At 35.0% G+C, this 16,265-nt stretch overlaps 1 protein-coding gene across 3 annotated transcripts in view; it reads right to left on the reverse strand.

Annotated features, from left to right (window-relative positions):
• Window positions 1–674: 674 nt before the first annotated feature.
• twr (signal peptidase complex catalytic subunit SEC11 homolog C twr) overlaps window positions 675–16,265 on the reverse strand; it is a 179,308-nt gene continuing 163,717 nt past the window's right edge. For all 3 annotated transcript variants that reach the window (XM_014349908.2, XM_014349907.2, XM_023391939.2), the window contains exon 4: window positions 675–927. In XM_014349908.2, the coding sequence (XP_014205394.2) occupies window positions 693–927 (235 nt within the window). In that variant the 3' untranslated portion in view covers window positions 675–692. The remainder of the gene's footprint in view (window positions 928–16,265) is intronic.

Genomic DNA, 16,265 nt, shown 5'->3' on the forward strand with positions numbered 1-16,265 from the left:
GCGCCACCCAGCGCCTATTCCCGTTTCAAACCTACTACGCAGAAAGTCACGGGAGTAGAATTTGTTATAAAATTTAAAAAAAATCGTGTCATACTTTGCGAAAAAAATTTCTTAAGCTTAAAAACTTATAAAAGAAGGGTTACATAACCTCAAATCGTTTTGAAAATATTTTTAACCGATTCTACGTCAAAAAAACTACAAAATGTGGCCTTTTTTTTTTTTTTTTTTTTTTTTTTTTTTAGCAAAATAATTGGAAAGAATTAGGTCTAAGAAAATATTTCAAATTTGTGATCGTCACTGACAGCGACGGCTTTGGTGTCGGTAAAAAATTCTGAAAAAATTAGAGTAATGATTTCTCACAAAGGACTGTCGATTCCCATAGATTTTGGCCTAAACTATTTTTTGACCGTTTGACGTGGAATGCCCCATATATATATTTCCGATTGCTGTGCTTAGTAGTAACACATATTTAGTTTGCTTGACTAATTCAGAAAAAAATAATTGTCAACTAGTTTTAAGTAGATCAATTTTGAGACACATGTTTACGCTCTTCCGAATGTATTATAGAATTGAAATGAGCTAGGACTACAATCAACCAAAACGTAGTACAATAAAAATTTGCATTTCTTAATAAATAATTTTATTCGATGTAATCAACTTGACGGGGGACAAAATAAGGTATTCAAAATTATTTATTCTCGATGAATTAAAACATAAATACCAAGACATGCCAAGATGGCATACTTAAATTTAGGATATTCATTCATGTAAATTGTCACCATTCCAACGTATGGTAGGAATCCTCTTGCTCTACCCACAACGTCCTTATTAGTGAGCCAATACTGATCCTTTGCATAAAGTCCTCGATCATCGACAGAATTGTTATCACCTTTTGTTAAAAATTTTATTGTATTGTTTTGCATACCCCTGAAACAGAAAAATTAGTTTTAGTATCCTATGAATGAGATACATTTTAGTAATATACTGAAAGTGCGCTATTTTTAATTACTGTTTATGAAAAAAATCATATGAAGGGCACATTACATGTAAATTTACAATCAGAAGATCCACCTGAGATCTTACGTGAGATTTTTCAAAAGTATCCTTAGTCAAAAAAAAGTAAATAAATAAAAATTAATTTCATAGTATTTAAAGCTACTTTATTGGTGATACCATCTATATGGTACATCGAAAAACACATCATAACGTCAATTTCAAAAAATGAAATAAATATTTTTTATTCTCAGGTGAGATTTTGTCTGATATCTTATCTGAGAATGTACCTAAGATCTTACCTGAGACTTTGAAAAATTTATTTTATCTTTAAAAAAACTGACGTAAAATACTTTAAAAGATGTTTTTTTATGTAAAATCTAAATGGTATCCACTGGGTGCATGAGAGCGGAGGAGAGGGCTGCTGCCACTAGTCACTTTAATATTGTGTCTTATGGACAGTGGGGATACATCTGCCAATGACAGCCACTTTAACTATTTTCTTCCACAAGATTAAACATGGACTTTGAAGGCAAAATGAGGGAAGCGCCAGTCATACTCCTAGCGTATTTACTGTGAGAATAGCAAGTGGTGTTCTCAGCTCGTGACCAGTGCTTGTACCTCGGGTACCTATTAAAACGAGATTTTTATTTCTCTTAAAACTTTTTATTATCATCCGTGATGAAAATAAGCTAAAATTTTTTGGGCCCAGCTGAATCTGCACGAGAAAATTTAAAAAAACTTTTTTTATGATATTTTTAAAAAAAAGTAGCTTTACGGGTTGAAAAAATCATATTAAGTTCATGATTATACCACTCACAATGAAAATTTAATTGTATCCCTGCACTTGTACAGAATGCTGAGTCCCTACTATTAAGTACTATACTATCCGAGTCAATAATAAAACGCTCCATAAAGATAAAATGCGATTCGTTCAAAAAAAGTAGCGTTACGGGTTCAAAAACTCATCTTAAAATCATATCATGAGTATACCACTTACAGTGAAAATTTAACTATATCCTTGCACTTGTACGATGTACTGTGTCCATACTATTATATTCTACACTATTTTAGCCGATAAGTCAGCACTCAGTAAAGATACAATGTCTTTTGTATCGTTACGGGATAGCGTTACGGGCTCTTAGCAAAAAAAGGAGCGTTACGGGCTCTTATAAAATCGTCGAAAAATCGAGATTGTAACGCACTAAACAGAAATTAAGCTTTGCTACTGCACTTATGTTATATATAAAACAGCTGAATTTTAACCCACCACCTTTCAAGTTGATGACGGAATGCTTCAAAAAGTAACATAACATTCCTTAGCGTTACGGGCGCTTAGTTTTTATTTTAGGGAGACAGAATCTTCAAATTCGCGAGTCTGTAGAACTGGCTTATTGGAATGGAAAAATCGAAGAAAATTTCTGCAACATTTTTGACCTTTGTTGAATACAAAACGCCCTTATTGGAATGCCTAAATTCCATTGCGTACGTTTGTGAGCGTATTTTCCGTTGGAATGTTAAATTTATAAGATTTTGGTCCCGCAACTTTAATAGCATCCAACTCTTGAGTACTTTTTTTTGGCTGTCTAAAATACGTGAAAATGTTCTTTAGGTTAACAACTTTGAGATCCTAGACTGTAGAAAAATTCAAAACTCCGTGTTTTGATTCCAAGCATCGTCAAAACTGCAAATTTTTGAATGAGACATGAGCCCATAACGCTAATTCAGCCCTTTTTTGTATTTTTAAGTAAAGGAATACTCTCTTATGGTCTGAATTTTGTTGTACCTTTAGCAGTAAATATCTTTTAAATAATTGAAAAAGGTTCCAGATCGACAACTCCTTAAACGACTTTGCAATCGACTACGACATAAAATATGCCGTTTTCAGTAGAATGACCTATATATACATATACTATCGGCCTTTACAACCAAATAAAAAACTTGGTTTTTAAAAATTATCATTTACTTATTACACCACGTACATACCCACACTATTCATTGCAAAAAAATTTACACAGAACATTACACTGGGTCTTTGTTTGCAAATGTCAGCACGCCAACATAGAGCCAAGTTGCATCCATTAACATGTACTTGACCGGTTTGAATCTTTAAATTCTTTATATTAACCTGCCATTATTTACTAACACCGTAATTATTGATTGTATCCTCTAAATCAACTACAGATTTTTTGCATAAAACATATAACTTTTCTTTAATTCCTTATCAATATCTATTGCAAATTAACATATTTCTACACCTCATGTAGCAACTCAACCAATACAACTACATTTCTTATACTTACTATCACTTGTTATAGTACTGTGTTCGCGTCTCTTAGGCATATTAAGACCAACACCAATTTTTTTTTTTTTTTTTTAATGTATTTTTAAGTTTTTGTGTTACTATAAAGATGTGAAACATTAATAGGTGGTACACGATGTCAATTTGGCTGTCCAAAAATTGTCAAAAATTCCTTGAAACTATTTTTCGTATTTCGGAACAAATTGTTATCTTACGTAGTAATAAGTATAAAAAATTTTAAAGAAAAAGTAAATTTAAATAATATATTAATCAGTCATATTTATTTTAGTTGCAAAATACTTTTATCAAATCATCGAAACTTTTTAAAAATAACAAAAAATTATGACACGTACATGCAAACTCAATCAGTGATATCAGACAGAACGGTATCCTCTCAAAGCCGAGTTCAGTACTCTAAAGACTCGCAAGCTATGGGCTGGCGCAAATAGAGTACAGCTCAATAGAGTCTTTACCCCAATTCTCCTACATACGTTCCCTCTTTATATGATATATATGTACGATTAATCTAAGCTCACTTTAAGCCTCCCAATATAATTAAAGAATTCAAGTGCACTGCGTTTTGTAGTTCGGGGCGCATTTTTATTTGTAAATATCAGTTCTCATTTACAAAAAGAAAAAACTCAAGGGCAGGTTTATAAGTATAAAGTTTAAACACTTGTTCAATATTAAAGTTATAAATAATAATCAAATAATTAACGTAAAAGTTCGTAACAAAAAAAAGTCAAGTGCACATCAATATTTGATAAATTTTGTTAAGCGATTAAAAAATATCATCAGTTATAAACTATAAGTTAGTCACGGTACCTGTACATCAATCTGTATTATTACTTGTTTCTAACAAAACGACATAAGCACACTACGTTATTAATATGAAGTCAGTTTTATCAATAAGCATGGTTATTATTTGTTAATAACATTGAGTGAAATTAAAATCTTTTAATCAAATTTAGTTATTTACAAGTGATTTCTTGCATTTCCCTGAACAAAAATAATTAAATGCTCAGCGATATTTGAAAAAAGGCATTTGGTTATTAATAAACATTACTAACTCTTTGAAATATGGAGACGTACATTAATGACGGTATTTAGGTAAAAATTTATTCATACAACATTAAAAGATTACTTATAAAAAACATGACAGCAATGTATTGTTACATCAAAGTCCCGTTTTGAATAATTGTCATTATCATTCATAATAAAAAAAAAATTTTAACTTATCAAAATACTTGTTAATAAAATAAGTTATTAATTAACATTTAATTTATCAAAGATAAGGAGACTAGAGCTAACTAAGTCATATGGTCATGAGCTATTGTTTATTAATTAACAGCACGATAAATTAAAATTATAAGACATGGACGTACTCGACTTTTCCGTCGAACGTGCTTGTATGATAATTTACATTTCAATTTATTTGAGGTGAAACGAGTAGAGCGTACTGGATTATTGATTAAAGATGCTTGTTTAAACAATGCTATTATTTACTGAAAACAGCAAAACTCAAGTACACTAAATTTCTACGTTTAAGCTGCTTATTTATTAACCAACATTGTTATTTATTTCTAACGGATACATTCAAGCTTACTGGGTTATGGTATTGGGTAAAGGCACTTGTTTATCAATTGATAATATTGTTGATAAGAAAAAGAATTGCAACTCTTGTTTTTGGAAATTAATAAAATTAATAGAAGACGATAAAACATTCTGGAAAAAATCCATCAAAATGTTTTCAACATAAAACGAAGCTCAAAAAATTGTATTAGAAAAGTTGATCGCTCAACATAAACAAAAAAATAATGGTCCAATACGTCATCAGGGCGTAAAATACAAACATAAGGGTCCGAAGGACACAGAAGTTTTATGTTGGTGCCCGAGTCTCGTATAATGTTTTTCTTACCAAGGGCGCAAATTACAATTTTGGGACCGTGGGTACACTTTGCGCCGAGTATATCATTTTGGGACCTAGGGCAGAAAAGGACTTTGGGCCCAGAGGGCGCAAACATCTTTTTTACCCGTAAGCCCAAAGTGGTTACAACGGTGAAAAGTGTGGCTCAAGGGCGCAAAGCGGCAGTTGCACTTTGTGTCTATGGTAAGAAAACGAGTTTTTTTATGTTAATGGTAAATCACGTGTATACAAAATACTTATTTGGTAATGTACATCGATTAAAAAATGGGTTTTGTCTATTGATAATAACGTATCCTTTTTACACGCAATATGTTGGATGCTATAGCAATGCACCATAACATGCTCCTTCTCGCCCAGTATCAGTGGCCAACGTGTCTCACTAAGGTTTGTTTTTTTCAGAAACAAACGACAAGTCGTGACTTATTTTTTGGATCATATTAACACATTATCACGTGGAGTGGTACATTATTTCTTCTTACACTGTGTACCGCAGACATACTTACACTTTGGAGCAATATACAGAAATGGAGCTATTTTTCACGAGGTTGGTGGAAACCTTGAACGAGCTTTACGATTGTATCGTACGCCTTGGCCAAATTGTCATCAACCTGATCCAGCCACTATAGCTGCGTTGATCGGCGGTTTTTCAAGATAGGTAGTGTTTTACTTTGTGGAGATGCTAGTTGTGGACGTCTGCGAGACGAATGCACGTTTGCAAAAAACAGAATGCTAAATCAGCATGACGACCATTACTAGGCTCACAAAAATCCAAGATTACGCCGTCTCACAGTATTTCAATATCTTCGAAGCATCAATATTTGAGCTAGTATCAGCAGTGATAGACTTGTAAGTATTAAGATAACTATCAAGTTATTAGATATAATTATGGAATCGCCTTTTTTGGCAAGACATTTTGGGGCTCAGACCTTTTTTTTAATAATTCTACTACTAATTAAAACATCTTTTAACGCAATTGTTTGATTTCGTTAGGCTATCTGTTTGTTTATATATAAATTATATGTTTTGTATCTTTCAGTTGGTCTACAAAGTTTTACTAAGATAGGTTTGAAATGTTTGGCAAAAGAAAAAAATTAGGCCTTCAAGAAAAATTTTCGGACAACTTGAAGTCGATCTTAAAAAACGCTTTTATTCATCGTGAGTTCCTCTATAACGTGGTAAAATGTTCTTTCATTCAGTTAAGTAGAAATAGTTATAAACTCAATTTACAATTATTGCAAATTTGCGCTCCAGATGGTAGTCATAGAAAAAGGGCACACTGCTGCTGATGATGCTGCTTTACGCCTGATTTCGCACACTCCGGCATCCCACGTTTCTGGTACTGAATTGCAATTTCAAATAGTACGATACCTGAAGATTTCCTGCATTTACATTTACTGAAATTTATCGGTGGGAGGGGGGAGGGGTACATTTCGACAACTTTATAATAATCACAATGTATCTATCATAAATCATAAGAATACTGTAGATAACTAAATATACATTTCTAAATAATTAAACAATAAAACTAATTGAACATATACCACTAAAGCAGTTCTTAATACTTTTATAGTACCACACTATATCGAAATAAGAAATACTTAGCAAAAAACGTATTGTAGGTTGGCTCAGTCTTCCTGTTACCCCGACTGAATGGAGCAGTTTACCTGGGGTTTCTTTAAGGGACGTAGCATGAGTTGCTAGGACTGTTCCTTTAGAGATTCGAAGAGACATGATTTATCAGTACGATGGTGCACCCTCACATTTTCCAGTCAATGTCAGAGTACTCCTAGACCAAATTTATTCAGACCCCTGGATTGGACAAAATAGCCCCATGCACTGGCCTGTCCAATCTCCTGATATAACCCCATAAGATTACTTTTACTAGAGAGATCGTGTACATAACACCGACAAACTGCGGAGGAGACTGCCAATAACGAATCGTCAAAGCCTTTGACAAAGTACGGGAAAGACGACATGTTCAAAGAGCAGTTAAAAACATGACACAAAAAGCTACTCTGGTGGTCGAAAATAACGGTAGGCACATAGAACACCTGTGGTAGTATTAAAATAAAATGATAAAAACACTAAAAAGTATGAATTTATTTGTTTAACACAGATTTTGTGCAATATCATCTAAACTATGTTAAAACTAATATGAGAGACATGGTTAAATCTTAAGAATCAGCTTATTATGCGCCAGGGCTTATTTACAATCCGTTGAACAATTCACATAAAAATTAAAAAGAAAAAAAATGTTATTTAGCACCATTGATTTGCGCCTTTCTGAGTCATAAGACAAATTCAATTATTAAATCAGCAAAGTGTGGAGTAATCCTAGATGCCTCATTTATCGATTAGGAAATCAGAGAATAACAACAAAATTTTCAAACGCTACTGTTTTGCAGCTTTCCTAAATATAATTCGAAAAAAAAGAATTATCATTTGATTGGCTGAGCACAGACTTGCCCGAAACCTTATTAATCATCAATTAATGCATCAAAAAATAACAGTCAACTTTTTTAGCATCGAAATTTTGTGGCCATCCTAATAGTCAGTTTGAAAAAACAAAATCATTTAATGAGCTGAGCACAGAGACTAGTCCCCAACTTACTAATTCATTCGCAATCAAAACAAAAACAAAAATGTTTTTCAGCACCATTGTTTTACTGCTTTCCCAGATATTACTCCAAGAAAAATAGGTGTGGGTCACGGGATCCCCGACAGATGTGAAACATCAAAGAACACGTCATTGATATCGATAACATTTAATTGTCTATGATAAAAAAGTAATTATTTTTTTTACCCTAAAAAATTTCATATTTTTAATGAAAAAACAGTTTATTTATTAATATGCGTTTTTATCAGTAAATATTATAGGTTAGGAAAAAACGAATAAAAAATAATGTTAAAATTTTTTTTTATTCATGTATAAAAAAAACGAGTAAGAACAACAGTACATGGCAAAGAGTATCTAAACTACCTACCGACACACAGGTACATAGACATGTTTAACAGTACGTTCATGTATGTTACTTTCTCTGTCTCTCTCCTCTCTGTCTCTTTTCACTTACCTGTACGTAATTGTACACGTGCACGAGCGTCGTTGGTTCTTTACTGAAAACGGGTTAAAATGCAGAAATTGAGTGAACAGAATTGGAAGATCCCGGAAAAACTTTTAATTATGGTGTAATTTTCATATTATAAAATAATCATGTTCACCAAGAAGGAATTTGTAAAAAATAATGAAAAAATAATACTAAGTTTAAAATAAATTCATCGTTTTCTACCAGAGCAAAATATTGACAAAAGCAATCATAAGGGCCTATAGGTATACCTGTATGAATACAATAGAGATGATGGTGATAGAGAGATAGAGAGATAGAGAGAGAGAGAGAGAGAGAGAGAGAGAGAGAGAGAGAGAGAGAGAGAGAGAGACAGGAGACGATAAATGGCTCTTTCTATCTAACTCTTACAGGTACTGACAAAATGCATGTTTCATTTTTTTTCTTAACATTTTGCGCTTGTCGAAATAAAAAAAAGTGCCTATTGATAGAAAATTTTTAGCCGTAAACGCGGGTATTTTTATTTTTTTTGCATCTCAAACCATCATCAGATATAATCAAAACGAACTTTTATTTAACTTTATTCAATGACTTAAAAATAATAATTACTATTATTTATTTGCCGTTAGTGGGTTGAATTAAATACTGTATAATTAACGCCGAATTATCGATCAATTTTTCTAATTCAGAAGTTTCTCAGTTGGTATCTATAAGTAATAACAACAGAAATCAGGTATGCGTGATGCATAGCATAACGGATAAGGTCCTTAACTACCAATCCGAAGTTTGGGGGTTTGATTCTCGGAGTCAGAACAATTGAAAATTTTTTCGACCCAAATATATATATGTAATAAGTATATGCTCAATCGTATATACTTACATATAAATATATATGTACACAATTTATGCATGAAATAAATGATATTTAATTACTTCTATACAGCTATACATACGTAATATACGGTTAGTACGCAATGGTACACTTTAATATGAAAAAGTCTATATATAAACATTAGTTATATAGTTACCGTATATGCGTATATATAGATATATACGTTTTACTGCATGTATACATTTAGAGAGAGAGAAAAAGGTGGGGGGAGAGGACTGCTCAGTGGTGGGGTGAACAGCAACAGAGGAGAGGACCAGACTTTTCGTTGCATATTTCCCCTCAAGCGGCTGTTCACTGCCCGCCATAAAATGTTTCACATCAAAAAGTGTGAGGTGACAACCATATTTTTATTAATTTTTTATTTAAACATTAAAATATACCACCAAACCGAAGCTATTGTTGATTTCAATTCACGAAGAAATGTTGAAGCACCTTAATATCTAAACGTATGATATGGAGATACACCTTATACTAGAGCTCACAACTATTCTATCTGAGCCATCTTATCAAAGCCGCCGATACCACTGCTCCTTTAAAGGGTATAAACGGCTCATGCCAGCCCATGTAAATCAATTTTGCTTGCAGCAACGAGTCTGGAAACTTGTCTGTGGAGCTCTGCTCTTCAAAACGCTATTGTATATTCATTGGATACCACAATAAATAGCGAAATTATTTCTATGTATTTGATTGTGACTTTTAATATTATACCTTGCATGTTATACACTACCCTAGCAAGACGAGCGCAAAGATACTATTATAGTCTCCTAGCTTTCCCCGTTCACCAGTAGCTACTCTCTTATGTTAAGTGGGTAAAGAGCGGATCTCCGAGGCAGTGCGAACCAGACCAATTCTCTAGATAAGGTAGCTGGTGAAGCACTAGATCTTCAAAGCAGTACGAACTGGAGAAATTCTGGAGCATTGGCGAATTATCGCATCCAAAGGTAGCACAAGAGGGTAGGTAATTTGTACATAGTAGTGTAAGTAATCCTGAGGACGTTGTGCACCGCGAGTTAGGAGCATTAACAATCTCACTGCGTCTATACACACTCTCACTGAGGTTACTCGTAATACATGTTGGGGGCACTTCAAATCCAGCGTCGTAACTACAAATCCTCATTGCCTCCTACCTTTCTTAAAAATGTATCTTAGAAATACTAAAACACATGAACATGTGACGTCATCTATAAGAACTCTACAGTGAAAGTATTCATTGAGTTCTTATAAATATATGTATACATAATCATGATCCTTAAAAATGTTTTTCAGCACCGCTGATTGTGGATTTTAAAGAAATTACTAAAAGAAAATGGAAATTATTCAATTAGCTACGCATAGAGGGTTGCCTGCAACCTTACTAATCACCAATTTGTCAACACAAAAAAAACACAGCTACGTTTTTTAGCGTCATTATTTTCTAGCCTCCCTAGTTGTTACTTAACAAACAGAAAAATCATTCAATCAGCAAAGTTCAAGGTTTTGGTTTTAACCATAATGATAACAATGGTAAAATTAAAGAGAAATGATAAATTTTTTTGCCGATTTTTCGCGACCTTTTTGATCATGAGTTTAAGAAAAATACAATTATTCAATTATCGAAGCAGAGAGGTTTCCTCACTACCTTCTTAATAATAGTGGTAAAATGGTAAAACCAAAGAAAAACGAGAAAATTTTTTAGTACCGATGTTTTACGGCTATTAATTTATTTCTTGCTGAAAAAGAAACAGTAAAACCGATTAGCTCAGTAAGCACCAGAGCTTGTTCACAATCTGTTTAATAAATAATGAAAAAACTGAATGGAAAGAACAAAGTTTTGCAACGCTAACATGTTGCAGCTTTCCAATTTCGTTTTTGTTATTTTTCTTTTTTTGTTTTCATTTCTTAACAAGGTTACTACAATATTCTGCTGGCGAGGTCACCCAGGCCATCCACTCACTTCGTGTATGTGGAAGTGTATTGCTGCACCCATTTACCAATCACCTAACTAATGTCATATTCATCATTTTATAGATACAGTGGAATATCTCCGGTGAACACCTTGCCAGTTAAGCTGGCAATATCTGCACCAATGGTGCTTTGGGTCACAAAAAAAGTTCTCATATTTTTATTAGTATGCATAAGGTCATGCTCTATTGTCATATTGTATACTAATCAGATATCACTACTCCAACAGATCTTGAAAACAATAAAAGAGTCGAACAAGCTACTTACGGCTAAAGAGCTGATAAAAATTCAAGAAGCGAAACTACAACTGCCAGCTCTAGCAGACGGTGTCTCCTCTGGTTCTTGACAGCTGCACGCAGCAAGCCGAGGAGAAGATATGGCCATACCATCACCAGCTCCAGCAGACGCTCACTCCTCCGATTCTCGACAGCTGCATGCAGAAAGCCGAGGAGAAGATATGGCCATACCATCACCAGCTCCAGCAGACGCTCACTCCTCCGATTCTCGACAGCTGCATGCAGCAGGTCGAGGAAAAGACGTTGCCGTGTCATAGCTAGCTTTAACAAACGCGCGCTGCTCTGGTTCTCGAGAGCTGTACGTAGCAGGCTAAGGAGAAAACGTGGCCATACGATCACTAGCTCTAGCAGGTGCGCACTCCTCCAGTTTTCAACAGCTGCATGCAGCAGGCCGAGGAGAAGATGTGGCAATACCATCGCCAGCTCCAGCAGATGCGCGCTTCTCCAGTTCTCAACAACTGTACGCAGCAGGCCGAAGAAAAGACGTGGCCATACGATCGCCAGCTCCAGCAGACGCTCACTCCTGCGATTCCCGACAGCTGCATGCAGCAGGTCGAGGAAAAGACGTTGCCATGTCATCGCTAGCTTTAAAAAACGCGCGCTGCTCTGGTTTTCGACAGCTGCACGCAGCAGGCCGAGGAGAAGACGTGGCAATACCATCGCCAGCTCCAGCAGATGCGCGCTTCTCCAGTTCTCGACAGCTGCACGCAGCAGGCCGAGAAAAAGACGTTGCCATGCCATTGCCCGCTTTCACAAACGCGCGCTTCTCCGATTCTCGACAGCCACACGCAGCAGGTCAAGGAGAAGATGTGGCCATACCACAGCTAACTCCCAAGCACCATACCCAAGTGTCTAATTGCTTGCTTGGACATAGAGAGCAAGAATCTACCGTGAGACGTCCCTTAACCGCTGCTGAAGTTGAGTTAAGAAGATCTTCAAGAGTCATTAAAGCACTAAAAAAGCTGATCTTATAATTAAAATTATGTGTAATATCTGTTCTTTAAACGTTCATTAAATTATTTTATCCTGTAGTATAATGATTCATTCTTGATAAATATTTTATTTATTATTCAATGTTGACTCAAGTTTCAAAGTAGTCCAGTTTATGAAATATGTACACAAATAACTTCATGTGCCATAGAATAATTCACTGTAATAAAATAATAGTAATAAAAATAATAATAGCATAAGTCATTAAAAAAAATCAATATGTTTTTTTAAGAAGTCTCAAAAATCTTCAGTATAAAAATTGTTACCACCGGTAAGCGTAAGCGACACATAAACTGCAAATATAATTAAGCTTTTGCCGGAGGGCCACTCATCCTTCTTTCACGGTGGAAATTTGCCTTCGTCTGACCGAAAGCGTAGCTTAACTACTGCCGTGGACAATTTTCTTACGCTTTCCTGGGAGCCTCTAGATCTTATTGCATGACTTTTCTTTGCATCCCCACTTGCACCGAAAAATCTCCGGTTCTTGAAGCGCTTGGCTCGATCTTCGACCTGAGGTATATTTTTTACCCACGGAATTACTCGGCAGTAGTATTTCTGTCACGTTCGTTGTAGCCGTCACGTTTCTCACCTTCTATACGATCGCATGCTTTGTTAAACGCTATATGTACCGCGATTTTAAAGCCGCTCTTGTCGTTGCTATGATATTTTCCATCCCAATAGCGGCCTTCCGTGGAAACGAATTGAAAGCCTGCCTAGGTGATCTATAAATGGGGGGAACGCCGCAAACACCAGACCACGGTACATGTGTACGTTATATAACGCACTCTAGGCTCCGTTGCTACACAGACGTGTTTTCTTGGAAAGAAATTGTCCCTCTATACACGAGTGCACCGATTTTGGGATTGAGCTTAAATATCACAAGCTGGCGCTAACGGAAAAAAAAAATCAGTACAATATCATAAAAATTAATTTTTTAATCTAATTATTTTTCAAGTGGAACTGATTTGATGTAATAAAATTGAATCTAAAAAAGAATTATTCTGTATAGAAACAAATGCAAAATATCATATACTGCATTGTATCATTAATTTAATTGAGATTGTTTGATACTCAAATCACTTTAAGCAGCAATGTTTGTCAATATTAATGTTTTACACTTTTAGTTCGTATTCTTATTATTAAGAGCTGGTAATTGTTATACGTAATGGATAATTAACGAGAACTTGATCATGAGCAAAGACATTTGCGTATTTTGGAATGTATTTTTGAGATACGCGTGAATGGAATTACTAATTTCAGAGCGGCTGTGAGATTGTACCGACCAAGATTCCCAGAAATCTACTACCCTATAAGAGCTACATTTCGCAAGTAAGTAAAAAAAATGCTTTGTATTCAATATGAAACAGAATGTCAAAGTTAATTATTAAGTTCAACATTTAACCATGCATTTTTTGCAACATACAAATACATACTCTTTTAACGTTTCTTATTGTTGTCGATAAATAAACAGTCATAATGTAAAATAAGGATTTAAAATATTATTCTAACTGAGGAAATTGTTATTTTGCTAGTCTTCTTTTGGGTCTTGTGAACAATTAACGGTATAAAAATTATTGGGTATTTCACTGTAACCTAACCATCCATAATGTTTAAACAAATTCACTAGAAGATCGTTTAAAGAGAAGATCGTTTTACAGGCAGATCGTATTACGAGCAGATTGTTGTGCTGGTGAATCGTTTCATCGACGGATAAATTTATGAGTGGATAGCTTTCTGAGCAGATCGTTACACCGGTCAGTCATTTCATAGGCGGATCGTTTTACGAGAAGATCGTTAAACCAGCAGATCATTTTATAGGTGCATCATTTAATAGGCAGATCGTTTGACGAGAAGATCGTTTTACGGGCGGATCGTATTACGAGCAGATTGTTACACCGGTGGATCGTTTCACAGGGCGATCGATACACTAGCAGATCGTTTTACGAGAAGATTGTTAAACCGGCAGATCAGTTTATAGACGCATCATTTAACAGGCAGATCGTTTTACGGGTGAATCGTATTACGAGCAGATCGTTTCACAGGTGGATCGATACACTACCAGATCGTTTTACGAGAAGATAAAAGCCCAGCTAATATCTCAGATAAGCTCAACTCGTCGTCTGAAGTCAAAGTTTCCCGTACGGGGACCTTTGATATATATTTTATTTTTTTTGCAAGAAACATTATCTAATAAATCCAGGTCTTCTTGATTTCTAGCCGTACCCATCTGATATCTCCGATTTGATTAACTCGTAGTCAAAAGTCAAAGATTCCTGCGTGGGGACCTTTGATAACGTATTTCTTTGCGTGAAACACGGTAAAGCGATCCTAGTTTGAGCAGAACTTTAAACCGCGCTCCAGTTGATATCTGCTAAAGTAGTATGAGCAAAATTTTAGTCACGATTTAGCAATTATTTGCTAAATTCTCGTGTTAAAGCCCAATGTCGAAGTTTCCCGCGCGGTGATCTCCGATAACGTATTTCTTTGGGAGAAACACGGCCAGAAAAGTTTATTGTGGGCCGATTTTCAACAGTGCTCGGCTGTTATCTACTACAAGTTCAATTTTTGGCCAAACGTAAAAATGTACCGAATCGAGATCGTTCGCTAAACTTTTTCTTTGGGAGAAAACTGTCAAATAAGATTTTGAGAAAAAGTCGTGTTCTATTAATATTCTTGGATGCCCTATCGACTGCGAGTATAGGTATAAGTTTCAAGCTCTTATTACCAAATAATAATTTAAATTTTTTAAATTTTATAGTATGTAGGCGCATAACGAAAGCTGCAACTATCAACTTATCTGTGTTTTTTTTTTTCTTCAAGAGCAGATTAACATAAAATACGCGTCTTACCTATGAATCCAGGGTGCTTTTCATACTTGCAAAATGTGTACAGAAAGATATCGTGTATTACCAATTATAGAGGGCGATTTTTTACTTTCGAGCAGGTTTACAATATTTGCACTTAGTAGTAAAAGATTTATGGCGTTTGGTTTTTCTTTGGTTCTCGCAAGTTCGTACAAAATAACAGTGCCTGCTGAATGATCTGAAGCGCTCCGATTTCTCATGAGAATTGTATCAAGGAAAACGCTAACGCCTACTTGACCAGTGACGCTATTTTTTCTCGAGAGCAGGTATTAAATGAAAGTGCTATTCATGAAAGGACACAAAAAGATTTTTCCCTATCAAATCCGTGAATTGGCACATCACCAATAAACAAATGACTTACAGCGCTGACTGCTTTTGCAAGGAGTAACAAACCGAAAGCGCCAACCACAATTTTTGGCGCTATCTCTTTATTTGCGAGTAGGTAAAATACAAATAATTTTTATTTTCTAAAAAACAAATATTCAAGTATGCTCTTATCGAAAATGCATTGGATTCGTTTCTATAGCAATGAACCGTAAAGAGAGAATGTTTGCAAAAAAATCAGTAACGTCATTATTTTTTATTGCTCGTGTTCGAAATGGTTAACTCCGAGGTGACTTGGCATGGGCTTTCTTCAGAAAAGCACGCTGGAATACTTATTAAGCTACAAAGACATTTGATTAAGCGCGGCCGATCAGTCGATATTTGGACTTGTGATTCAGAACGGGGGAGACAAGTCGTGCGGCTGGCTTACGATAAGTCGATCGCCCAGGTCAAAGGCGCTGGGACGTTAGCTATAATTAGTTTCAAAACTGTCGTCACACAGAATTGGAACTACTTTACGGAAACGGCGTTGAACCATTGTAATAAAAACATCCTAGCCTTAGCGTGGAGTTTTGCGTGGGTATAACGTATAAGTGACCTTATAAAAATTTTTATTTCACATTTTACATAACATTTCAGAGATGTATCACCAACTATACCTTTTACATCGTGTG

Source organism: Copidosoma floridanum, unplaced genomic scaffold (assembly GCF_036245765.1).
Source record: "Copidosoma floridanum isolate Cflo_tuat_1 unplaced genomic scaffold, Cflo_Japanese_pri ptg000027l, whole genome shotgun sequence".
NCBI lineage: Eukaryota > Metazoa > Arthropoda > Insecta > Hymenoptera > Encyrtidae > Copidosoma > Copidosoma floridanum.